The 27,383-nt window shown below is 41.5% G+C and overlaps 1 protein-coding gene across 1 annotated transcript in view; it reads left to right on the plus strand.

Annotated features, from left to right (window-relative positions):
• Positions 1-27,383, plus strand: part of ZFAND3 (zinc finger AN1-type containing 3) — a 340,175-nt gene that overhangs the window by 288,690 nt on the left and 24,102 nt on the right. Inside the window, exon 5 of the mRNA XM_003276916.4 lies at positions 13,586-13,753. Coding sequence (XP_003276964.1) covers positions 13,586-13,753 — 168 coding nt within the window. The remainder of the gene's footprint in view (positions 1-13,585; positions 13,754-27,383) is intronic.

Raw genomic sequence — 27,383 nt, forward strand, 5'->3', positions numbered from 1 at the left:
GAGATATATCCTAGATAAATTAATAATCATATTTGGACAAGATGATTTTATGAAATAGAGGAGCTTGTTTTCATTCCTATATTTGCCCCAGGATCTGTCCCCTGTCCTCATCCCAGAGACAGCTGGGTCTTTGTATACTCAGAAAGTAGCAGAAACTTGTCTTCGTAATAAGGTACTCTTATGGGAAAGCAGAAGTAGCATCTTTAAGTGTAGCAACTGTTGGAGACAGGATATATAGTAGTTAAGAGCAAGGACTCTAGGCCAGGCTACTCTTCACTTATTAGCTGTGTGACTGTGGGCAGTTCATTTAACCAGTGCCTCAGTTCCCTCATCTGTGAAATGCAGGTAGTAGCTACCTCATAGCCTTGTTTTAACGCCAAAATCAGTTAATATATGTAAGAGCATTTAGAAAGTGCTGATAAAGAATATATGCTTTGTGTTAGCGTTCATTATTGCAGTTATTAGGAAGCTTAACTTTAAGGAATCTCTTTTGTCATATCCACCTTCCGTGATAAGTGGCCTTAAAAATAGGCTTGTGCAAGTCCAGGCATGGTAGGTCATGCCTGTAATCCCAGCTACTCCAAAAGCTGAGGGGAGGATCGCTTGAGCCCAGGAGCTTGAGGCTGCCATGACCTGTGATCATGCCACTGCACTCCAGATTGGGTAACAGAGCAAGACCCAGTCTATTAAAAAAAGGTTTTTTTTAATGAGTTTGGACACATGGGTTATGTACACACTGTATGGTTCCATGTATATATTCACATATGTGACATTCTTGAAATGATAAAATTCTGGAAACGAATAACAAATTAGTTTGTCCGAGGTTGCCAGGGATCAGTGGGGAAGGGAGGGAAGTGGACATGGCTATAAAAGGGCAATAAGAAGAATCCTTGTGGCGATGGGAATGTTGTATGTCTTGATGGTATCCATATCAAGATGGATCTTGGTTGTGATGTTGTACTAGAGTTCTGTGAGATGTTACCCTTCAAGAAAACTGGATGAAGGGGGCATGGGATCTCTCTGTATTATTTCTTATAACTACATGGGAACCTACAGATACCTCAAAACATTTAATAATAAAAAGAAAATGGGCTCAGAACATTCCTAATAGAGAAAAATTGGCAGTGAAAGCCATGTGTATATCTGAACAGACAGACCAATATTAGGTAAATAAGGCAAATAAACATCACAGAAGGAAAACTGAGCTGACCATTGACATTTTGGTGAGATGTTCATGGGCCCTCGAGAAAAAAATTGAACCCCGTGGGTTCAGAGGGAGGGAGAAGACAGACAACAGCTTCATTTCCCTGAAAACCAATCAAACTGGTGTTCTCCAAGGGGCTTTGCTTCTCAGACTGTGAAATGTTCTATTTAGTGGATGGTTTTTGGTAAAGAGAGGAAAGTAGATGAGTAGCAACTTAGATACAAATGACATTCTTTTTTTTTTTTTTTTTTGGAGACAGAATTTCGCTCTTGTTGCCCAGTCTGGAGTGCAATGGTGCAATCTTGGGCTCACTACAACCTCCACCTCCCAGGTTCAAGCGATTCTTCTGCCTCAGTCTCCCAAGTAGCTGGGATTATAGGCATGCACCACCACGCCCAGTTAACTTTGTCATTTTAGTAGAGATGGGGTCTCCATGTTGGCCAGGCTGGTCTCGAACTCCCAATCTCAGGTGATCTGCCCACCTCGGCCTCCCAAAGTGCTGGGATTACAGGTGTGAGCCACCACTCGCAGCCTACAGATGACATTCTTAAAGGCAGGCCTATGAGAAAAGAATGTGGGGATGACAGGTATGAGCTAAAAATCATCTGTCTACATGCCTGAAATACAGTAATTAAATCCAGGAGATACCTTGTCTGACTTTTCTCTCATTTACTTCTTAAGCACCCCATCCCCCAGAGTTTATCACTTTTACTTTGTGTGTTCATAACACTCCCCTCATACCACTTACTATGGCCCTAGTTGTATTTGTGTGTGTGTGTGTGTGTGTGTGTGTGTATATATATATGTATATCTTTCTTTCTGGATTGTGGCCTCCTTGAGGGGACAGCTCACTACTGTACTTAGTTTTCATTTGTTCAAAGCCCAATGTCTGTTGCAGAGTAGGCACTTATGAAATAATGAATGAGATATTGACTGTTGTCATGGCCCTGGACAGAGTAGACATTAATCTAGAAGCCTATATAAATTAAACAGATCAAATAAACTGGGAATATTATTGCACTAAATGAAATTGTGGTTATTTTTACAAATGAACATTCCTGGGCTTTTCTTTATGTTTTTTAGTCTGGCGAATTTTTTCCTTAGGTTTAAAATAAGAATTTTAGAGAATTGAGTAATGCAGCTATGAAGAGATGTCTTACAGCAACTACTAACAGCAGTGTGGTGTCAGTCAGGAGGTAAAGGGCAATCAGAAAAAGACGAGGAGACCATTGGAAAGGAGATAATTGGAAGAGTGACTTGTGTGGCCTGCTGGGTTCAATTTCAGTCGCAGAGAATGCCATCAGACTAAAACAAATCATGATTGAAAGCACTAGTAGCAAGCTTACCTCTTAATGTTTGTGTAAGCATCTCCTCCTTGCCAAGGCACACATGAGCCATATTCTGATGTCCAGTATGTGGAAGAGGTGAAGTGGAGGCACCTGAAGGAACAGCATTCTTCTCCCCAACTGCAAGGTGCAGTAGAAACTGGGTTGATTACACACTACCTGCCCTTCACCTTCTTTACTTGTGCCAGTCCTCCAGCGATGCCGTGTGGGCTTGTCAGGTGCCTGCTGGAAGTTTTACATTTCTGGTTCTGAATGTGTAACAGAGAAAGTATACAATTAAATATTCCCTTCCTGCCCAGCACAGTGGCTCATACCTGTAATCCCAGCACTTTGGGAGGCCGAGGTGGGCGGATTACCTCAGGCCAGGAGTTTGAGAGCACGTGGGCAACATGGCAAAACTCTGTCTCTACTAAAAATACAACAAATTAGCCAGGCGTGGTAGCTCACGCCTATAGTCCCAGCTACTCGAGAGGCTGAGGCAGGAAGATCACTTGAGCCCAGGAGGTTAAGGCTACAGTGAGCCATGATTGTGCTACTGCACTCTAGCCTGAATGAATAAATAACCACCTCCTTAAAAGTTACAGGATACCATTGATTGCTTGATTGATTGATGAAAGAAAGAATAAATCCAGGTGGTGGTACATTCCACAGGAAAACTAAGGACTGTTTAAAAAAAAAGCTTATGTTATTTGAATGAATGAACAAATAGTTTGAGGGACATACTGTTCTAAATTAAAAGAGATTTAGACATAAGAGCCAAATGTAACACATGAAACTTGATTGGACATGCCTTTAAGAACAATGAGGGTAATTTCAGTATAGCCTGAATATTAAATATTGTGTGACATTGGGGCATTCTTAATATTCTTAGGTATGATATTTTAGTCATGGAAGGAAATGCCCTTATTATTAGATATCTGTATATTCCAGAATGAAGTATTTTGATGTATGTAGCTTATTTTCAGATGGTTCTGGGAGAAAAAAAGTATAAATATGGAGGGGCGATTGTATTAGGATTCTTCAGAGGGACAGAACCAATAGGATATATATATTTATAAAAAGGAGTTTATTAGGGAGAATTGGCTCCCATGATTCCAAGGCGAAGTTCCATGATAAGCCTTCCATAAGCTGGGGAAGAGAGAAGCCGATAGTGGCTCGGTCCCAGTCCAAAAGCCCCAAAACAAGGGAAGCTGACAGTACACCCTTTAGTCTGCAGCCGAGCTTGAGTCCCTGGGAAGCCACTGGTGCACCTCCGGAGTCTAAAGGCTGAAGAACCTGGAGTCTGATGTCCAAGGGCAGGAGGAGCAGAAGCAAGCATCTGGCGCACAAAGAAGAAAGAGGACCAGAAGACCAGCAAACAGACCTATCCCACCTTCTTCTGGCTGTGTTCTGGCCATCCTGGCATCTGATTGGATGGTGCCTACCCACATTGAGGGTGGATCTTCCTCTCCCATTCCACCAACTTAAACGTCAGTTTCCTCTAGCAGACACACCCAGGCACATCCAGAAAGAATACTTTATCAACCATCTAGGCATCCCTTAGTCCAATCAAGTTGACATGTAGTATTAACCATTATTAGTCGAGTTAAAGGAATGTGATAAAACATTAATTGTTGAATCGGAGTGGAGTGTACACAGGTGCTTAGTGTATTATTCATTAACCTTTTCTATATGTTTGAAATTTTTTAATTTTATTGAAATTTTTAAAATAAAAAGTTGGGTAAAGACTAAATGCATTTTTCCTATGGCTGGCAACAAACCAAGGTTGTCCTCTCTCAACACTTGTATTCAGCATCATACCAGAAGGACTAGTCAGCACAGGCAAGAAAAAAAAATGGAAGGCATACAGATTAGAAAGAAGAGTTAGAGGGAAAACCTTGCCCTCTAAAACTGTTGGACTTGCTGCCATGACTTTTTTTTTTTTTTTTTTTTGAGACGGAGTCTTGCTCTGTCGCCGAGGCTGGAGTGCAGTGGCGTGATCTTGGCTCACTGCAACCTCCGCCTCCTGGGTTCAAGCGATTCTCTTGCCTCAACCTCCTGAGTAGCCGGAACTACAGGTGTGCGCCACTACCAGCTGATTTTTGTATTTTTAGTAGAGACGGGGTTTCACCATGTTGGTTGGCCAGGATGGTCTCAATCTCTTGACTTCGTGATCTGCCCGCCTCGGCCTCCCAAAGTGCTGGGATTACAGGCGTGAGTCACTGCGGCCAGCCTGCTATGACTTTCATTTAAGATTGTTCTATTTGATAGAGAGCTGTTCCCCCATGGCCTGTTAGCTTCTCCTGCTTGATCTTTTGATGAATTCATAGTCACTTGTTTCTGGTATCATGGTGTACCGCCAAAATCAGCTTGCAAGTTCCTGTGCACCAGAAGGGGAAGGGAAGATGGGCTGTGAGGAAGTGAAAAACCTAATCTCAGTCTTTAAAACATACCTTTGGGGTTTTGGGTACTCATCTCCTGAAGGGCATATGATAATTTTATTATGACTCCTGGCTTCTGTGTGTTCTGCTGCTCTTTAAGCTGTCTTCTAGTCAAAAATGTCTCCACAGAGGCAGCTTCTGCGTTGCTATCCGGAGGACCAAAATCTGATCGGTAGATGATAAGAGTTGGCCCCAAGAAGATTTCTGATGCTGTACGTTTTTTGAGCATACTAAGGACAAAGACCTCAAAGCTCAGGTGCACTCCCAAGATGGTCAGCCTTCCTGATCAGCCATTCCAGATCTCCCAATCTTGTCTTCCCAGGAGGAGAGGGAGACTAATACTTAGGAATTATACTGCCTGGCAGTTGGTGAACAACTGACTTTTTAAATGTTTATGATCTAGGACATGGCATCCTAGGAGTATTTCAAGCTAGATTTGTCTCCATGTCAAATGCAGATGATGGCATTCTCCACAAAATTTTAATAAGCGGCCTCTTGAACCTCATTCTCTGTCCACACAATGGCTTTTCAACAGATATGTTATTCCAAAATTATTTTAGGGTCATTGGGAACATTAAGAAAGGAAGGGAAAATTCCAGTCAAATGAGGTGGGAATTTTTTTTTAATGGGTAGCAAGGTGTTTTCTCTCTTAGAGTCTTTCATGGCACACAGAGTAAAATGTCAGGAGAAGATGAATCTAATCCCAGCATATACCCTGAAAGCAAAGCATGAGGAGAAACACAGAGAGAAAGTACTTGTAAAGCAGGTTTTTTTCAAGCCTCTTTTGTCAGTTTTTCCAGTGAGAGTGTGGTATTTTTCTTGGACAAAGGTTTTACCAGCTTAAAGCTCTTTTTAAATGGTCGAAGGAGAAACAGCAGTGATGTATGAGGGTTCGTTAATTATTGCCCTTACTGATGTTTGCACAGGCTGTTGGGAACATAAATGTCAATCTGTCAAGAGACTGTGATAGGTTCTAAAAAAAGTGATTGAGTACCTCAAAAGCTGTCATAGAGCCTGAGATTAAACAGATTCATCTTTCATAGAAGTAAGGGAAGGTGTGGGTGAAGGGAATAGCAGAAGGCTTTCTTCTCTTTGTTGCCACATTGCTTCTCCCACTCTCCTATTCTGTATTGTGAGTGTTGGCTTGTACAGAGGCCTAAAAGCCTGTCTGCCTGAGATGTCAGGAAGCCACAGCCATGGTTAGCGCATGGGGTGTGTGCAGGCTGCCAGCTACAGGGTGACAGGAGATTAAGAGATTGAGATTCAGCTTTGACAGGCCTGACACAATTTATTTGGAAATCTTCAGGCGAGAACATGAGTAATAAAGACAAGAATGACAGTAAGGAACAAATGTGAATTTCTGCTAGAGACAAAACAGAATTTTAAAAGAAGTAGCTCTGTTTGTTGTCTCCAGTTAAGCTTTCCAGTTAAACTGTGTTCTTAAATTGAAAGTCTTACCACTACTTTCTGAGATTGGCTAGGAAAGTACAATTAGAAGAATTCCTCTCTTCAGAAGATTCCATGTCTTTAAAATTACTGTACAGCCAGCCCGCCATATCCATGGGTTCCTCATCTATGGATTCAACCAACCATAGACTGAAGATATTTGGGAAAAAATGGATGATTGTGTCGTACTGAACATGTAGATTTTTTTGTCATTATTCCCTAAATAATACAGTATAACAACTATTTACATAGTATTTATATTGTATTAGGGATTATAAGTAATCTAGAGAAGATTAAAGTACAGTTGACCCTTGAACAACATGGGTTTCAACTGTGCAGGTCCACTATGCACAGATTTCCTTCTGCCTCTGCCATCCCAGAAACTGCAAGACCAGCCCCCCACTCCTCCTTCGTCTCCTCAGCTAGTCAGCGTGAAGACAACGATGAAGACTTTGATGATCCACCTTCACTTAAGGAAGAGAAATTGTGTTTTCTCTTCCGTATGGTTTTTTTTATTTTTTTTTCCTGTAGCTTACTTTATTGTAAAAATACAGTATGTAATACATAAAACATGCAAAATATGTGTTAATTGTCTGTGTGTTATCAGTGAGACTTCTGGTCAGCAAGAGGATATTATTAGCTAAGTTTTGAGGGAGTCAGAAGTTATATGAAAATTTTCAACTGTAACGGGGGTCAGCACCCCAAACCCCATGTTGTTCAAGGGTCAGCTGTATACGGGAGGATGTATGTAGGTTATATGCAAATACTTTGCCATTTTATATAAGGGACTTGAGCATCTGTGGAATTTGGTATCCTTGGGGGGTCCTGGAACCAATCTCCCTTGGATACCGAGAGATGGACTGTGCAGTACTTGTCTCTCTGTCGAAAATTAAGCAGCAGTTACTTTCAAACCAAGAAAGCTAAATAGGCAAAATCCTTCTTCTTAAGATTTTCCTTCCTTATTTAATCACATTATGATTCTTGATCAGACTTTCCTTTGACTACATCTGATGTGGTATCTTTCTCATTCTATTAAACATTGGCAGAGAGAGCAGGGGTCTGGTGAGTACCAAGAATTGTGAACCTGGAATGGGGGAGTAGCAGCTCTGTGTGGGTATATCCACACTAGATTGTGTTCTCAAGTAAAAGCATACTGGAAAAAAAGAATCTGCTTTGTTGGCCCTTTATGAAGGACCTTAATTAGAAGTCACTGTTAACTCCTGGGGTGGGAATGGTTTTCAGCTTGGCACGGGAGTTCCTCCTGCTGCTAATGAGCATGCTCCTTGCAAGGACTCGCTGCTTCTGACAGTTAAAGCTGCATGTAAGAGTTATTTCTTGTCACCTCTCTCTCCACATTTAACTGTTACTGCCCAAGTTCAGAGTATGCAAGTAGACTGTTAGGTGTTTTCAGGAAATTGGCAGTGCTTCAGGGTAACAGGGAATGATATTTGTGAGCAAAAGTAAATCATTACAGGTTAATTTATTCAAATATGGGTAGTAGATGGTTGCTTTAATGTCAACCATGTTTGGGTTTTTTTTTTCCTGATAGTCTTTTTCTAATTGACATAAAACTTATAAATGAATAGTTGAATTATTTAATTCATTATTATGTCATTAGAACCCCTGCCCTGGACATCTGTTTCTCTTATTTAAGCAACTCACCCCATGGCACAAAGGTTTCATTAACTAATTAGCAGAGGAAATGTAAATTTCTTATGCAAGTGAGGATGGTTCTATAGATTACTATTTATTTCGTTAGCTTCTCATTAAAACACTAAGTTGACTTGTGAGAAAATGCCGGAGAATGGTTTGCTTCTCCAAGAAATTACACATACACAGTCACCTTCTTGGGCAATAGCTTGTGGAGGATAGTGAGCAGTTTTGGAAGCTTATTTACCCTCACCCTTGGTGGCAGGGAGCATTAGAGAGCATCTAACAGATCTTCATCTAGGGAAGAGTAAGTGGGCATATTCCAGAGCTTCAAAGGTGTGGATCTCTTGCTATCTGGAATAGTTCTTTCATTCTAAAACATAACACATTCTGTTAGACATTTCTTCTGCCTTGCTTTAGAATCATCTAGGATTGCTTCCTGGGGCCCAGACTTTCTATACATGGATGCCTTTGGTCATAGACTTGTATGGATGCTGGGACATTAAATGTCAGAGCACTGACTAGGGCTTAATGGTGTTCTTTTAGGATGACCAGTATATCATACCAGAAGCTGTGGCAGCATCAGAAACCTCCTTTAGGATTCATTGTTCAAGAATATTCCATGCCTACTGCCTACCAGAACAAATAACTCAGTGGTCTTTATATTAATATGGAATAGATCAAGGAAAATCTCAGCATGGGATCATGTAGACATTCCTTAGTGTTGCTATTGAATGCCCATTGGTCAGATAAGGTGGGGAATTAAGAGAAAAAGAGGTCAAGACTGCACAGGCCTCCTAACTTTGCAGGGCAGGGGTTGGGGGGGGTCCCATCAAAGTGGGTTGTTTGGTGATGACTGATGATTGTGATGATGTAAATATGAATTCTATTTCTCAGCCATAGGACTCATACATTAAAAAAAAATTTTCTTCACATATCTAACTCCCTTACTTATTTGGACATAGTTACCTTATAGGTAACATTGCCACACTGAAATTCTTTTTGTCTTTTCTTTATTTTTTCCCCCGGCTTCATTGACACAGTGAAATTAAATTGTCTTCTCCTTGCAGCAAAGATTTGTTTTAGAAATGGAGGTGGGTGCTTTGCAGATGGACAGCATGTTTGACAGTTTGGGATAGATTCATGTAGAAAGAGCTCTAAATGTGAACGCTGCATTTTCAGACACAGGTGTGAAAGAAAGGGGCTCAGGGTCTGAGCAGTTCTGTGTTAGATTAGAGGTGTGCTGGCATTGTGCCAAGGCCCTCCAGATTTTAATCATAGTAATAATGAAAAGGCCTCAGCTGCCTCCCCATCTTGTGCTGACACCTGCCTCCCAGTGGGAGTAACTTCCTATAAGGATGCTTTGAATTTAGGACTTTGTTTCAGAAAAAAAACATTTTTTGTTACAGTTTTTACTCTAGAATTTTCTTGTTACCAAAAAAAAAGTCTAAATAGGGTTATTAATACAAATAGAGCCACTGCTGGTTTGTGTAAAAGGACCCCCCCCAAGCAGTGTGGCTCATACAAGGTGAGTTTCTTTCAGCTGACTGCTTTGTAATGATTTATATTTAAATTGTTGCTTGTTGCTCTTGTAGAAGAAGGGAGAGCGCCTGCCCTATCTGTGGCCACCTTAGTCACCACACTGACTGGGCCTAGATGGTATTGCTCAGCAGAGCTGGGAAATAGGCTGAACTTGCCTTCAATTGTTTTCATCAGAGGCCTTATTTAGTTGGTTTGTATTGGGGCAAAATGTCATGTAGGACTGGAAGAATTAAATGAAATGAAAAATGAAGTCTGTAGTTGCTAAGAATGGTGCAGGGCCTCCATATGCCAGTACAGCACAGCAGGGCTGGGGGACTATGAGCAAACCCAGCATCGCCATCGGGGTCCACTGGACAGTCTTGGGTGAAGTGCAGCATCTTCCTCACACACAGGGAGGCTAGGAAAGGGCATACAGACAGCCTTCACTAAAATACATCATACAGGCTGTGGCTTCTCACTAGAGCTGCTTTAAGTAGAACGTTAGGACTGCCTAGGAGACAGATTCATTCATTCAAGAAATATTTATTGAGCTATAGGCATGGAGGGAACATCAGTGAACAAAGCAGGTGAAATTTCCTGCCCTCTTGTAGTTTGCTTTCTTTTAGGGCATAATGTTAAAGATAAGTGCTGTGGAGGAATAAAAGGGAAACAGAGGAGAGGAAGTGCTAAGAATAGGGATTCAGTGATCTAGAAGTGATGATCAGGGAAGAAGCCTTCAATGAAAATGTGACTTTGCAAAATAAAATTTAAAAGAAAATGTGACGTTGGAGCAAAGATATAAAAGAGAGTGATGCATGGCCTCCATATGCCAGTACAGTGCAGCAGGGCTGGGGGACTGTGAGCAAACTATCATCATCGCCATCGGGGGCCTGGGTGATAAAAGAGATAAGATCCCATGTAGATCTGGGTGAAGAGTGTTTCAGACAGGGAACAGAAGGTACAAAGTCCCACAGGTAGGAGACAATAAGGAGGCTAGTGTAGATAAGCAAAGGAAGGAAAGCAGCAGGAGCTGAGGGTGGGGCAAGACATGCAGGGTATTTGAGAGTCTAAGTATCTGGACTTTCACTCTGACAAGGGGAGCTATTAGAGGGTTTTGAGCAGGGAAGTAACATGATTCTAACTTGATTTTTAACAGAGTCACTTGTCTGCTATTTGGAGAATAGACTGTAGAGACAAGGGGATGAGCAGAGAGACCAGTGAAGAGGCTCTTGTAGTAGGCTTGATGAGTTGATAATGGCTTAGACCAAGGTGGGGGTGACAGAGGGGTGAGAAGGTGTGGCATCTGGATTATTTTGAGGAAGACTGTTTAGGAGACTCCCTTCTAGAGGTAATTTAGCACAAACAACTTTGGAACTTGGTAAGAGGTACGTCGTGGGTATGCAAGCAGCTGTTTTAGGAATACAGAGCCCCAAAGAGCTGCCCAGTTTTTTTTTTTTTTTTTTTTATTATACTTTAGGGTTTTAGGGTACATGTGCACAATGTGCAGGTTTGTTACATATGTATCCATGTGCCATGTTGATTTCCTGCACCCATTAACTCGTCATTTAGCATTAGGTGTATCTCCTAATGCTGTCCCTCCCCCCTCCCCCCACCCCACAACAGTCCCCGGAGTGTGATGTTCCCCTTCCTGTGTCCATGAGTTCTCATTGTTCAATTCCCACCTATGAGAGAGAACATGCGGTGTTTGGTTTTTTGTCCTTGCGATAGTTTACTGAGAATGATGTTTTCCAGTTTCATCCATGTCCCTCCAACGGACACGAACTCATCATTTTTTATGGCTGCATAGTATTCCATGGTGTATATGTGCCACATTTTCTTAATCCAGTCTATCGTTGTTGGACATTTGGGTTGGTTCCAACTCTTTGCTATTGTGAATAGTGCCGCAATAAACATACGTGTGCATGTGTCTTTATAGCAGCATGATTTATAGTCCTTTGGGTATATACCCAGTAATGGGATGGCTGGGTCAAATGGTATTTCTAGTTCGAGATCCCTGAGGAATCGCCACACTGACTTCCACAATGGTTGAACTAGTTTACAGTCCCACCAACAGTGTAAAAGTGTTCCTATTTCTCCACATCCTCTCCAGCACCTGTTGTTTCCTGATTTTTGAATGATGGCCATTCTAACTGGTGTGAGATGGTATCTCACTGTGGTTTTGATTTGCATTTCTCTGATGGCCAGTGATGATGAGCATTTCTTCATGTGTTTTCTGGCTGCATAAATGTCTTCTTTTGAGAAGTGTCTGTTCATGTCCTCTGCCCACTTTTTGATGGGGTTGTTTGTTTTTTTCTTGTAAATTTGTTTGAGTTCATTATAGATTCTGGATATTAGCCCTTTGTCAGATGAGTAGGTTGCAAAAATTTTCTCCCATTCTGTAGGTTGCCTGTTAATTCTGATGATAGTTTCTTTTGCTGTGCAGAAGCTCTTTAGTTTAATGAGATCCCATTTGTCGATTTTGGCTTTTGTTGCCATTGCTTTTGGTGTTTTAGACATGAAGTCCTTGCCCACGCCTATGTCCTGAATGGTATTGCCTAGGTTTTCTTGTAGGATTTTAATGGTTTTAGGTCTAACATATAAGTCTTTAATCCATCTTGAATTAGTTTTTGTATAAGGTGTAAGGAAGGGATCCAGTTGCAGCTTTCTACATATGGCTAGCCAGTTTTCCCAGCACCATTTATTAAATAGGGAATCCTTTCCCCATTTCTTGTTTTTGTCAGGTTTGTCAAAGATCAGATAGTTGTAGCTATGCGGCATCATTTCTGAGGGCTCTGTTCTGTTCCATTGATCTATGTCTCTGTTGTGGTACCAGTACCATGCTGTTTTGGTTACTGTAGCCTTGTAGTATAGTTTAAAGTCAGGTAGCGTGATGCCTCCAGCTTTGTTCTTTTGGCTTAGGATTGACTTGGCGATGCGGGCTCTTTTTTGGTTCCATATGAACTTTAAAGTAGTTTTTTCCAATTCTGTGAAGAAAGTCATTGGTAGCTTGATGGGGATGGCATTGAATCTATAAATTACCTTGGGCAGTATGGCCATTTTCACGATATTGATTCTTCCAACCCATGAGCATGGAATGTTCTTCCATTTGTTTGTATCCTCTTTTATTTCATTGAGCAGTGGTTTGTAGTTCTCCTTGAAGAGGGCTGCCCAGTTTTTTTGAAGGCAAGAGTCGTTTACAGTCTTGCTTGTGATAAGAGCTTTGTTGCATCTTAATTACTTTTTTGAGGTTGTGCAAGACACAGTTCTTACAGAGTACACCCCCCTCCACCTGCCATTTTGGCTCCACCTCAAGGTGGGGTGCCTGGTGCTGCTGCTGCTGCACCACCCCATGGTGGAGGTCATAGGGCAGCTTGCATGTGTACCAGCAGAGGTGCCCCTTCATTATGAATCAAACTGAACTAATTGTCAGTATTAGAACCTGAGTTTTGTGTCTTTAAGAGTAGAAACGTGAGTAATTTTACTATAAAAGGTTACAGATCACTCATCAAACGCTGGCTTTGGGGGTGGAATTATGAAAGCATAGTGATACAGAGATACATTAGACATAGTCCCATCTCTAAAGAATTACGGTCTACTTGAGGACAAGCAAATGCCCAAGAAAAGATACCTAACCAATACAGGCAGTAAGCATCTAGGTCCCAGCAAGGGAATACAAAGACAGGACCTCATTTCTAGCTGGAATGGTCTCCTCAAAGAATCTCAGCTCTTTTTAAAAAGAACAACATAGAACTGGTTTTTGTTGAGCCACCCGCACCCTCCTCTCCAGCTCAGGCCCAGCTTGTTAGAAGTCAGCACTAAAGGAACATGCTTGTCATGGTTTGTGTAGTATAAACCAAGCAGTCAGAACTGGCTCTCACGGGTCTGATTCCTGGACAAGGGCAGTAGCCTGGTCAGGAGAATGCCTGGAAATACATTAATCAACTGTGCTTGCCAGGCCAAGCACTAATCCTGATCCCAAAATATGTTGTTTTGCTCAGATTCACAGTCTGAGAATGAGGCTTCACCAGTAAAACGGCCACGACTACTGGAGAATACGGAACGGTCCGAGGAAACCAGTCGATCGAAACAGAAGAGTCGACGTCGGTGCTTCCAGTGCCAAACCAAACTGGAGCTGGTGCAGCAGGAATTGGGATCCTGTCGCTGCGGTAAGCATCTCCCCCAGTGGCGTGATGGAGACTATATCCTTAACACCTTGGCCCAGCTTTGGAAATTAAGTGGCTGAAGTCTTTCGTTCTTCTGAGTACTGTAAGTTTGCTACAGTAGTGCATGCGATACAGGTTTGGGGCTTGAGAAATCGGAGCATAGGATGTTTGCCTCTAAACACCCTTTACTCTCACACATGCAAAAAAGACAAAAACATCCCCCTGTTCTTAATGCATATCTCCTTAGAGCTACATCTCACTGCTTAGTGCTTTCAACTTCCCCCCACCACTTACTACTCTGGTTTCTTCTCACGACTTCAGAAGTTTACCAAACAAGCAAAATTCTGGAGTACGTACCGTAAAATTCAGATATTAAGTTAATTTTGAATGAGCTTCTTACTATTTATGATAAATGGAAGATTTTTTCTCCATATCCCTGTTAAATTAAGCTTTGATTAGAAAATTTCCTTTGAACCTTAGTTCATCTAGTCAATTAATACCTTGAAATAGCCTTTTTTTTTTTTTTTTTTTTTTTTTTTTTCCTGCCTCAGCCTCACAACATGCTGGGATTACAGGCATGAGCCACCATATACCTAGTCTGAAATAGCTTTACAGTCACCTTTCCTTCTGTATTCTGTAGTGTAATACCTTTTAGAATTGCTGCACAGGGATGCCTACCCACAGTGGAACGAAACTTAAGTCAACCCTTTCTCTCTTCTTAACCACATGTATCATGACACATAGGAAAGAAATTGTGTAGCAGCATTATTTTAGACTGATTTACAGTTTTCTGTACTTGTTTTTATTTCCTGGTTTTAAAACCTAATATTATAAAATTGTTTGAGGACCAGTTCAGCTGTCATCAGGCTGACTTTGAGACCTGTCTGTAGCCTCTGAGAATCCTATTTCTTTCTTTCTGAGAAGTCAGCTTTAGAAGCCCCCTTTCACTTCTGGGGCAGCCGAAGATATCCTACAAGTACTATTGCTGACAGTCAGGACTAAATAGTTCACTCAGCAGTTATAAAGTAATAGTCACTGGAAGTTTACTATCTTCTGAAGCGGCAGCCTTTGCTGCTACAGTTCCTCAATTATCTGCCCTATTGGAAATGGGAAGGAAGAGAGAGGATATTAGCTTTTCATAGAAACTAAGTCAGAACTCCTATTCCTGTTTTGACCAGATACCTGTTTGTTACACATTCTGGTGTATGTGGTACTCCGCACGATTAGAAGTGCATATTCAACTGCAGAAACCGGAACCAGCATGGGGAGTCTAAATGTTACCAGATAGGGTTTTTAGGGCATTTTGGTTATAGTGCTAAGCATTTTTGGGAAACTGTAAAGAGGGTTAGGATAGGTGGTGGGAACAGAGGTTGACAGCAGTTTTCAGATGTCCGTGTGTTCGTGCATGCAATATGGCCCAGGTAAGTTCAAAACCTTATTCTTAGGCTATTTCGATCAACCCTGCCAGGCAATTTTAAATTCTTGGTGACGTAGGACAGGGACACTGTGGATGGCTGAGGAAGCTCTGGGCTCTGCTGGCTAACCAGCTTCGCTCCACTCTGAAGAGGCTGTCTCATCTTTTGTGATCTGCAAATTCTTGCTTTGGTCTTCATGTGAACTCTCGGGGGAATTTGAGCAGTTCAGTCTGTTACCAGTGTTGTGAGCCTACCTGGTCATTTTAGCTGTTGCTTTTGTAACGTAGGCTTTTGGTTGTTCCTCAGTTAGAATTGTGGGACTTTCCTGAACCTTCTGTTCTTGTTTATTCCTTGAAAGTAACTGAATCCTGGGTATTAACACAGGATTTGCCATAGCAGATCAAGCAATTGGTCTATCAAGTATGCTGTCTTGTCCCCGGCAGTGGCTAATGCTTCTTCTTGTCAGGCAAACAGGAGATTTCACAGTTTAGCACTGAGATCTAAAGATGTTGTAACCAGGTCTCCCAGTTTACCCTTCAGCTTTGATGCAAACTACCTAATTTCCTAAGGTCATAGCATCCACCTGAGGAAAAAAAAAAACAGTATTACATGTTAGATGACTTCACATTCACTCAAGTAAAGCCAACTTGTCTAATCTCTGGTAAATATAGATTACTCTGCCATGCTCTTAACCTTTGTGGGCAGAAGGCTGGATTGCTAAATGCGTATTGGGTTTGCTTCAGTATGCATCCTTTTTAAATGTTCTAACATGTAGTCTCTTGGCCTGTGCCCAATTCCGAAAGTCTGCTTATAGGGAGATTTGACTTTTTCTGTTGGAGAAGAAAGCCCTGAGCTTTCTGCAGTCTCAACAGGATGTAACTTTCCTAGAGACAGCTGGGCATTCAATTTGACCCACTGAGAGCATTACACTTATGTGCCCAGAAAAATGACTGAGTCAACTGTCACCCTTCCAAAGATGAAGGACAACAATGGGAACATGCCATAAAAAAGTTTGGGACTGTTTTTGACAAAAAGCTCTTGTGTTCCTCCTGCCTGCTTGGATCTCTCTAGGAAAGGGTGAGTTGTACTGTTACTTCCTTGAGGATGCATGGATGTTGGAGAGATGTTTAACTGCCCTTGAAAGGTTTTAGAGGGGGGATAACACGGTAATTTACTACTGAAAGTGAAGACTCAGGAAGGTAGTTTGAGCTCAAACAGAACACTTCTTCACTGCAGAAAATCTTTTTTTAAATATATATTTGCAATCTTTTCTTCCATTTGCCTTCCATTCTGTACAGGTTATTAACTGCTGACAAGAAATTCACATCTCATAAATAATGCTTAAGAGCCATTGCTATATAAATTGAATGTGTTATGAATTGCGATGTGCCTTTTTGTAGCATTCGATGCCTAGAGCAGGAAGAACAGAGGATGTCATTTTCATTAATTTCTAATGAGGTGCCAATTAAAGGCAGGGAAGATGCTCCAAAGGGAAGAGTGGCCAAGCTCCCCTGAATCCTCCGCCCCAGGGCTGTCATCCAAACACTGCCAGTGAGGCCTTCTCTAAAAATTCCATTAAATTACAGTCTCATCGAGAGCACACACAGACACATTCAGCTTCCCTTTGATCTTCAAAAGAGCAATTTGTAAGGCGAGTTCTGAGCCTTCTTACATAGGGAACAGCTAGAGGTGATAGGAATTGTTAATTGCCAAGGCACTCCATGGGCTTTCAATAAGGAGGAATTTTGAAGAGGAATTCTCCTCTGCCTCACTGTGACTAGACAACCTTTAAATCAACAATACCAAAGTAACACCCTTTTCCTGTGAAATCTTTCAGGGTGCCAATTAGAAAAGGCATGTGGTTGCGAGGCTGGGATGATATCCTGCATCTTAGAGCATCTTCAATAGTTTAACTTCTCAAGATAGAAAACAGTTGCCTGAAAATGGATCTATTTGTTTCATTTTCTACTCAGTAGGCAAATTGATCAGCTCATTCTCACTGCAGGAGTCTTGTCTCCTGAATTGACACCTAGAGGATGTTCTTCTGCAATCTGGCCATCTTCATCAAATCTGGGCCATGTCACAGCCACAAGAATGCCGTGTTCTCTGAGCAGATCTTGCGTGATACACGTAGCTTGGCTTTTTTTTTTTTTTTTTTTGTGGAGACGGAGTCGCCCAGGCTGGAGTGCAGTGGCACAATCTCAGCTCACTGCAACCTCTGCCTCCCAGGTTCAAGCAATTCTCCTGCCTCAGCCTCCCGAGTAGCTGGGACTACAGGTGCACGCCGCCACGCCTGGCTAAGTTTTTGTATTTTAGTACAGATGGGGATCCATCATGTTGCCCAGGCTGGTCTTGAACTCCTGAGCTCAGGCAGTCCACCTGCCTCAGACTCCCAAAGTGTTATGATTACAGGCATGAGCCACCACGCCCGGCCTTCTTAGCTTCTTAATCACTGTGCAATGCTAGCTAGAACTGCAGAACTAATTTTTAAATACCAGTTGAAGAGTGTGAGTTTTAACATATTTTCAGTTGATGGTGCATTAACAAACTAAGTGGATATGCTCCCTTTGGGAACAGTGGTGCTTTTATTAACCTCCTGAGTAATCTGACATCCTTTATTGTTTTCAAAATAAGTTTTCTGTTCACTTTAGAAACCTGAAGTGATGTGTTAGCTGGGGCCTCTGGAGTAGTTGATCATCTCCAAGTGCCTCAGTGGTCATTGCTACCTTATCATTCACTGTTAAACCAAATTCATCAAGCATTTATTGAAATCTGAATATGCAGAAAGCATTTTCTTAGGTTTTGTGGGGAATACAGGAGCTAGAAATACAGAATCTAAGAGCTTACAGTCTAGATCTGTGGTTTCAAGCTTGAGTGGGGGCCTGGTGTGGTGGCTTACGCCTGTAATCCCAACACTTTAGGAGGCCAAGGTGGGAGAATCCCTTGAGGCCAGGAGTTCAAGACCAGCTTGTTGCCCGTCTCTATTTTTTGTAGAGATGGGCAACATAGTAAGACCCTGTCTCTATGAAAAATTATTGCCAGGCAAGATGGTGCAACCCTGTGGTCCCAGCTACTTGGGAGGCCAAAGTAGGAGGATGGCTTTCAGCCCAGGAGTTCGAGGCTGCAGTGAGTCTTAGTCACACCACTGCACTGCAGCATGGGCGACAGAGAAAGACCATGTCTCTTAAAAACTAAAAAACAAACAACAAAAAACAAGAACGAAAACTTGAGCGAGCATCACAGTTTGCCTGGAGGGCATGTTAAAAACAGATTGTTGGGACCCACACCCGGAGGTTCTGATTTGGTAGAACAAGTTCCCATGGAATGTTTTCACAGCCTTTCTGTTTTTTTATGATATTGACATTTTTAAAGAATACAACCCTCTATCCCTCCCCTCACCTATTTTTTAGTAGAACACTCTTTATTTGGGGTTTTAATAGAACACTCCTTATTCTGATATTTCTTCATAATTAGATTGAGGCTACGAATTCTTACCCAGACTGCTACATACATAATCATGCATCCTTCTCCGGGTTTTATGGGAGGCACAGATGTCCATCACCCCTCATTGTTGATGTTAATTTTGATATACCCACTTAGTCAGGGCATTCCCTGGTTTCTCCACTATGTAGTTACTATTTTTCCCCTTGCACCTATAAACCAATCTGTAGGAAAACGCCTTAAGACCAAGTAAATGCTCTGCTCCTCGTGAAAAATTTTCCCTAGATTCATCATCCATTGATGATTCTTGCCTAAGCCAATCTCTGCTAGGAGGGTTGCAAAATGATGATTTACTAACTCTAGCACTCCTTCAGCATTTACTATTTGGCACTCAGCATTCTTCTATAAGTGAAGCCACCTCCTCTCCCCCATATATTTATCTGTTACTGGCATGGACTCATGGGCTCTTATCTTTTTTAATGGTTTATGATTTGTTATGGTACAGTTGTCCCCTGGTATCTGCGGGGAATCAGCTCCAGAGCCTCCCATGGATACCAAATTCAAGGATGCCTAAGTCCCTGATATAAAATGGTGTAGCATTGCACATAACCTACGTACATCCCCTCATATACTTTGTCATCTCTAGATTACCTAGAATACCTAATACAATGTAAATGCTATGTAAATTGTTACATGCTATGTTGTTTAGGGAATAATGACAAAAAGAAAAAATCTGTGTCAGTGCAGACACAACCATCATAGGCCTAACTACATTTTTGATCCGTGGTTGTTGAGTGTGGAACCCATGGATATGGACAACCAACTGGACTTAATTATTTTGGTGCCCAAATTGTCCTGGATTTAGCCAGTGGAAGTTATTTTCTGCTGGCTCCTGTGCTCTTGTGGCATACTTCCCATCTTTCTTCAGTGGTAGGGGGAGGATTTGGGAGCATTCCCTTATTCTTTGGCATAACAGCATGTGTCCCTAAATTTCCCCAGTCCTGGAATCAGCCACTTCTCCAAGGACCCCCAAAGTGATTTTAATAGGCACTCAAGTAGGTATTTGCTGGGCCCAAGAGGAAGGCAGACATACATAAAATAACTGGAACAGCCTACCATAAACATTTATCAAGGTATAAGTATAAGGTATAAGCCTATGTTATAGTGATATGGAGAGGGAGAGATTAATTCCAACTCAAGATTCTGGACAGGCTTTTACAATTGGGGCTTTAAAGGAAGGTTGGGACTCAGATATGGGAAATGAGGGGATGCTTGGGCAAAGCTGGTATTTAGGAGATGAACTCTTTTCAGCTGGATGAAGTCTTGGAGTCAAATGAGGAACAGACTGTTAGAAAGGGAGGAAAAGGATTCCAGATTCCAGGCTGAGGAGTTTGGATGTTAGTTTATAGTGAGAAGCCATCAGTAGTTTTGAATACAGTCAACAGGATCTAATCTGACTTTTAGAAACATTAAACATGTTGGAAAGCCATGGAGGTTGTTGAATCTTTTCAAGGGAATGATCTAGAGAGAATGTGAACTGATTGAGTGAAAAGGAATATGCATGTGTCACAACTGTTGCTGCCACTGCAGGGGGCTGCACAGTGAACAAACAGTGATATCCATAAGGTCTAGAGTGGGGCAAGGAGCTGCAGTGATTAGGACACATGTTGGGGACATACATTACCAGGCTGATCCATTTCACCAGCATCAGAAATCAGCCCACGTGTCTGTGTCTTAATTTTAATTCTCATCCAAGTGTGAACCTGTCAGGAACATTTGGCATTCTGTCCTATGTCTCTAAAGGAAAGTGAGGCAGTATGTTCTTATAAAAAGCCTTATTCTGTTCACAGTGTTCTAGCCTAGATCCACCAGAAAACCCTGTTATGCAGAGAAACACCTGAAATCTTTTATTATGACCAAAACTGATTTGACTGGTGAAATGTTATCATTATTGCCATTGTGTGGAGAGTCCATGCTGTACCATGAGTTATAGGGAGAGAGTGTGTCCATCTGGGTCACCAAAATGTGTCCGGAATTGGTGGGTTCTTGGTCTCACTGACTTCAAGAATGAAGCCGCGGACACTCTCGGTGAGTGTTACAGTTCTTAAAGGTGATGTGTCTGGAGTTTGTTCCCTCTGATGTTCGGAGTTTCTTCCTTCTGGTGGGTTCGTGGTCTCGCTGGCTTCAGGAGTGAAGCTGCAGACCTTCACGGTGAGTGTTACAGCTCTTAAGGCGGTGTGTCTGGAGTTGTTCGTTCCTCCCATCCAGAGTTGTTCATTCCTCCCTGTGGGTTCGTGGTCTCGCTGGCTTCAGGAGTGAAGCTGCAGACCTTCGTGGTGAGTGTTACAGGTTATAAAGGCAGTGCAGACCCAAAGAGTGAGCAGCAGCAAGATTTATTGCAAAGAGCGAAAGAACAAAGCTTCCACAGTGTGGAAGGGGACCCGAGTGGGTTGCCACTGCTGGCTGCGGCCTGCTTTTATTCTCTTATCTGGCCCCACCCACATCCTGCTGATTGGTCCATCTTACAGAGAGCTGATTGGTTTGTTTTGACAGGGTGCTGATTGGTGCGTTTACAATCCCTGAGCTAGACACAAAAGTTCTCCACAGCCCCACTAGATTAGCTAGATACAGAGTGCTGATTGGTGTATTTACAAACCTTGAACTAGATACAGAGTGCTGATTGGTGTATTTGCAATCCCTTAGCTAGACATAAAGTTTCTCCAAGTCCCCACTAGACTCAGGAGCCCAGCTGGCTTCACCCAATGGGTACTGCACTGGGCCGCAGGTGGAGCCACCTGCCAGTCCCCCGCCCTGCGCCTGCACTCCTCAGCCCTTGGGGGGTCGATGGGACCAGGCACTGTGGAGCAGGAGGCGGCTCTCGTAGGGGAGGCTCGGGCCGCACAGGAGCCCAAGGCAGGGGTCCGGGTAGGGGGAGGATCAGGCATGGCGGGCTGCAGGTCCCGAGCCCTGCCCCCCGGGGAGGCAGCTAAGGCCTGGTGAAAATCGAGCACAGTGCTGGTGGGCCAGCACTGCTGGGGGACCTGGTGCACCCTCCGCAGCTACTGGGCTGGGTGCTAAGCCCCTCACTTCCCGGGGCTGCTCCGAGTGCGGGGCCGCCAAGCCCATGCCCATGTGGAACTCTAGCTGGCCCGCAAGCACCGCCTGCAGCCCAGGTTCCCGCCCGCGCCTCTCCCTCCACACCTCCCAGAAAGCTGAGGGAGCCGGCTCTGGCCTCAACCAGCCCAGAGAGGGGCCCCCACAGTGCAGCGGCAGGCTGAAGGGCTCCCTGAGCGTGGCCAGAGCGGACGCTGAGGCCAAGGAGGCGCCAAGAGTGAGCGAGGGCTGCGAGGGCTGCCAGCATGCTGTCACCTCTCAAGAGCATGGTTAAGCAAAAGACCCCAGCCTTTAGGAACTCCTGTTTATATGCTGAGTCTGGATGATGAAAGACTAAAGCTTCTCCAATACTCCTAAGACAGCAACAGTTGGGCTGTATGTTACCTGTGACTCAAGAGAAGGAGGTGTCCCATCTATCCCCCCAAAAGGAAAAGTTCCACAACCTTTTGATGGGAGTTATTATATATGTGAGAGCTAAGGGTAATTAGAAATCTTGAAGCAAATTCTGAGAAAATTTTCTTCCTTTGCTATACTCCTCCTTTCACTCTCACTGTACTTTTTACCTAAAGATAAGTATGCTATCTGTATTCCCCATTTAATCTTTGTGGTGTAAGTGTTCCAGTCTAAAACCAAATAGATTAGTCCTTCTGCTGCTCGTCTGTAAATTGCAACTTGAGATGTTAGAGCAAAACAAATGAAACCTTTTACTGAACACGAACTCCATGTATTTAGCCCATTAGTGCAGGACTGTCCCAGAGACCCAGCCTACCATATGTTCTTTGACAGGGCTGTAGAGAGATGTCAGAAACATGAAGAGCTCCCCCTCCCTAAGCAAAGGAGTATCAAAGACTGAGCTCTTCTTACAAGACCGAAAGTGCAGGGCACATCCGCTGCAGCCTGTGTCACATCCCCACCCATCCCTTACTGACAGGTATGGCAGAAGACCCTTATCCCATGGCATAAGTTTCCATCTTTTTAGCAGACTTGCAGCTACTTCTATAGTCTAGTATTAATGGCAGTAACAGCACAATAATAGTGTTACCAAAAGTTATTTGGATAGGTTATCCTGCTTAGAATACCTTTTTTTATGGGGAGAAAAATTATTATAAAAGGAAGTGAATTATTAGTGTCTTCTATTTTAGTTCCAGTAGTAGTTTTAGTTAATTCTTTGTTTAGTAAAGTTTTTTAAACAGCTTTTTGAGAAATAATTTACATACCATAAAATTCGCCCATTTTACAGTTGAATGAGTTTTATTACTTTTTTATTTCTTTAATTTTGTTTCAGACCCTGATTTTTTAGTTTTTATTACATTTTTTATTTCTTTTTAAAATCTTTTTTCAGAAGTTGAATGAGTTTTAGTAGATTTGTGTAAGTTGTACAGCCATCACCAAATTCAGTTGTACAATAATTCCATCATCCCAAAAAGTTCCCTCATGCCCCTTTTCAGTTGATTCATATTCTGTCCCACCCCAGCCCCAGCCAACCACTTAAAGTCTGCTTTCTGTTGCTATAGTTTCACCTTTTCTACAATTTTAATATCAATGGATTCATACCTACATAGTATGTTGTTTTTGGAATTCATCCATATTATATATCAGTAGTTCATTCCTCTTTAATGCTGAGTATTATTTCATTGTATGGATATACCACATGTGTTTATCCATTTGCCAGTTGACATACACTTGGGTTGTTGCCAGTTTGGGGCCATTATGAATAGAGCTGCATTTGTGCAGAAGTCTTGTGTGGACATGTGTTTTAATTTCTCTTGGGTATATACATATAGGCATGGAATTGCCAGGTTAAATGGTAAGTGTGTCTTTAACGTTTTAAGAAACTTCCAAGATCTTTTCCAAGCTTACATCATTTTATATTCCCATTAGCAATGCATTAGGGTTCCAGTTTCTTCCTGTTCTCGCCAACATTTAATATTGTCAGTCTTTTTAACTTTAGGTATTCTAGTGGCTGTGTAGTAGTCTCTCATTATGGTATATTAATTTGTATTTCCCTAATGACCAATGATGTTGAACATATTTTTTGTATGTTCTTTGGTCACTCATATATCTACTTTTATGAAGAGTTTGTTCACACTTTAAAATTTTAACCATGTTTACAAAAAGATTCACAAAATTGCTATCTTAATATTGTAACTCATCAATATGATATGTCTATTTAGGTGTTTAATTTCTCAGCCACATTTTATATTTTCAATGCATAGCTTGTTAAATTTATTCCTAAATATTTTAGTTTGTGATGATATTGTGAGTGGAATTTAAAAGTTTTATTTTTAGATTTTTTTTTTGCTACCACTTAGAAATATATCATTTTATATCACTTTTTTAATACTGCAGCCTTGCTAAATTTAACTTGTTAGCTCTCGATTCCTTAGGATTTTCTACATCCGTGATCATGTCATCTGCAAATACAATTTTACTCCTTTCCAATCTATATGCCTTTTATTTCTTTTTCTTGCCTTATTGCACCTCCAGCATAATGTTGAAAAGAAGCGTTGAGTCATCCTTGCCTTTTCCTTGATCTTAGGTAGAAAACATTGCATTTCATCACTAAGTATGATTCAGCTATAGATTTTTCATAGCTGCCCCCCACAGGTTGTAGTTGATTAATACATTCTAGGAAAACATGGGAAATGTTCAAATATGTTCACCAAAAACAGATGATTATTTAACCCATGGTAGGCTACCATGTAGCCTATGATTGGTCAATAAAGCTGTGTTCTAAAGAGTTTTGCCATCCCATAGACTCATTTCTGTTTGCAGATGAAGCATATTCCCTATGTTGATAGTCATATGTCACGTGTGTGTCTAGAGTGGTGAAAGCCTGCAACCTGAGCTTGGCCCTCTTATTTTTAAACCAGTATCATAAGAGACACCCAAGATAGCTGTCCTGGGCTATACTCACTTGAGGTGATGAAAGCAAGCCACAGTGAGAGATGTTTAGAAATGCTTTGTTTGAATTAAAGGCATGAAAATTTGTGTGTAGATAATAGAATCACATACCACCAGAATTAGAAGGAGCCTTAGTAATCATTTAGTCTCCTTTTTTTTTTTTTTTTTTAAATAAATGAGAAAACCAAGATCGAAAAGGTGGTCCCTCACCTCAGATCACACCTGTGTGCTAAATAGTGGTATTCCATGTAGCCCCTGAACTAAACTTCAAGGCCTGCTGAAGAGTTTCTGCCCTGGGACCCCTCATGGCAGTGCCTGCTCCTCCCTTCCTTCAGCTTAGGTTTCAGCCACACTCACTGTACCTCCCTGTCACATCTTACTGCCCTGTAGTCTCCATTGAACCCAGAATATCTCTTCTGAAGTACTCACATTTCTTGGTCTTTCTTCCAAACTCACCAGACTCTCTTAACTTCTTCTTGTTAGTTCAGCCTCTAAAACCTTGCCCAGGACTTGGGACCCTGTGTGGAGCCTTTGCAGCAAAACCACCAAATAAGGCCAGTTATGGCAAACACGCACACACGCGCACATACACATACACACACACGCAAAGTAGTTAGTATTTAGTCAAAATAATCGGATTTTTTAAAATGTTTTCTTTCAGATTAATAATAAATTATGAGGTTTTACCAAAGACATGTCCTTTCCAAAGCCTTTAATGTGTAGTTAAAACTAATTTATGTTAAGCACATTGTATGCAAATACCTGCTACTAGGTACTCTTAGTCAACCTAATAGATTCTTCCTGTGATTCCCCTTTTTTAAAACTTTTATTTCCATAGGCTATTGGGGAACAGATGTTGTTTGTTTACATGAGTAAGTTCTTTAGTGGTAATGTGTGAGATTTTGGTGAACCCATCACCCAAGAAATATACACTGCATCTTATTTGTAGTGTTTTATCCCTCACCCCCTTCCCACCCTTTCCCCCTGAGTCCCCAGAGTCCATTGTGTCATTCCCATCCCTTTGCATCCTCATAGCTTAGCTCCCTTTTAGGAGTGAGAACATACAATGTTTGGTTTTCCTTTCCTGAGTTACTTCACTTAGAATAATAGTCTCCAGTCTCATCCAGGTTGCTGCAAATGCCATTAATTCATTCCTTTTATGGCTGAGTATTATTCCATTGTGTGTATGTGTGTATATATATATATATGTGTATATACACATATATATACACACACACACACCACAGTTTCTTTATCCACTCACTGATTGATGGGCATTTGGGTTGGTTCTACATTTTTGCAATTGCAAATTGTGCTACTATAAACATCCATGTGCAAGTATCTTTTTTGTATAATGACTTCTTTTCCTCTGGGTAGATACCCAGTAGTGAGATTGCTGGATCAATGGTAGTTTTACTTTTAGTTTTTAAAGGAACTTCCACACTGTTTTCCATAGTAGTTGTACCACCAGCAGTGTAAAAGTGTTCCCTGTTTACTGCATGCACGGCAACATCTATTATGATTTTTTGATTATGATCATTCTTGCAGGAGTAAGGTAGTATTGCATTGTGGTTTTGATTTGCCCTTCCTTAATCATTAATGATGTTGAGCATTTTTTCATATGTTTGTTGGCCATTTGTATATCTTCTTTTGAGAATTTTCTATTCATGTTCTTAGCCCACTTTTTGATGGGATTTTTTTCTTGTTGATGTTTGAGTTCACTGTAGATTCTGGATATTAGTCCTTTGTCAGATTTATAGATTGTAAAGATTTTCTCCCACTCTGTAGGTTGTCTGTTTACTATGGTGACTGTTCTTTTGCTGTGCAAAAGCTCTTTAGTTTAATTAAGTCCCAGCAGTTTATTTTTGTTTTTATTGCATTTGCTTTTGGGTTCTTGGTCATGAAATCCTTGCCTAAGCCAATGTCTAGAAGGGTTTTTCCAATGTTATCTTCTAGAATATTTATAGTTTTAGGTCTTAGATTTAAGTCTTTAACCCATCTTGAGTTGATTTTTGTATAAGGTGAGAGATGGGGATCCAGTTTCATTCTCCTACATGTGGCTAGCCAATTATCCTAGCACCATTTGTTGAAAAGGGTGTCCTTTCACCACTTTATGTTTTTGTTTTGTCAAAGGTCAGTTGACTCTAAGTATTCGGGCTTATTTGTAGGTTCTGTGTTATTTTCCGTTGGTCTGTGTGCCTTTTGTTATGCCATTACTATGCTGTTTTGGTGACTACGGCCTTATAGTTTAGTTTGAAGTCAGATAATGTGATGCCTCCAGATTTGTTCTTTTTACTTAGACTTGCTTTGGATATGTGGGCTTTTTTTTTTTTCCATGTGAATATTAGGATTGTTTTTTCTAGTTCTGTGAAGAATGATGGTGGTACTTTGATGAGAATTGCACTGAATTTGTAGATTGCTTTTGGCAGTATGGTCATTTTCACAATATTGATTTTACCCATCCATGAGCATGGGATGTGTTTCCATTTGTTTGTGTTGTCTGTGATTTCTTTCAGCAGTGTTTGTAGTTTTCCTTGTAGAGGTCTTTCATCTCCTTGGTTAGGTATATTCCTAAGTTTTCATTTTGGTGTTTTTTGTTTGTTTTGTTTTTGCAGCTATTGTAAAAGGGCTTGAGTTATTTGAGAGCTACTGATTTGTGTACATTAATTTTGTATCCAGAAACTTGCCAATTTATTTAATCAGTTCTAGGAGCTTTCTAGAGGAGTCTTTAGAGTTTTCTAGGTGAACGATTGTATCAT

The sequence above is a fragment of the Nomascus leucogenys genome, chromosome 17 (genome assembly GCF_006542625.1).
Source record: "Nomascus leucogenys isolate Asia chromosome 17, Asia_NLE_v1, whole genome shotgun sequence".
NCBI classification, from domain to species: Eukaryota; Metazoa; Chordata; class Mammalia; order Primates; family Hylobatidae; genus Nomascus; species Nomascus leucogenys.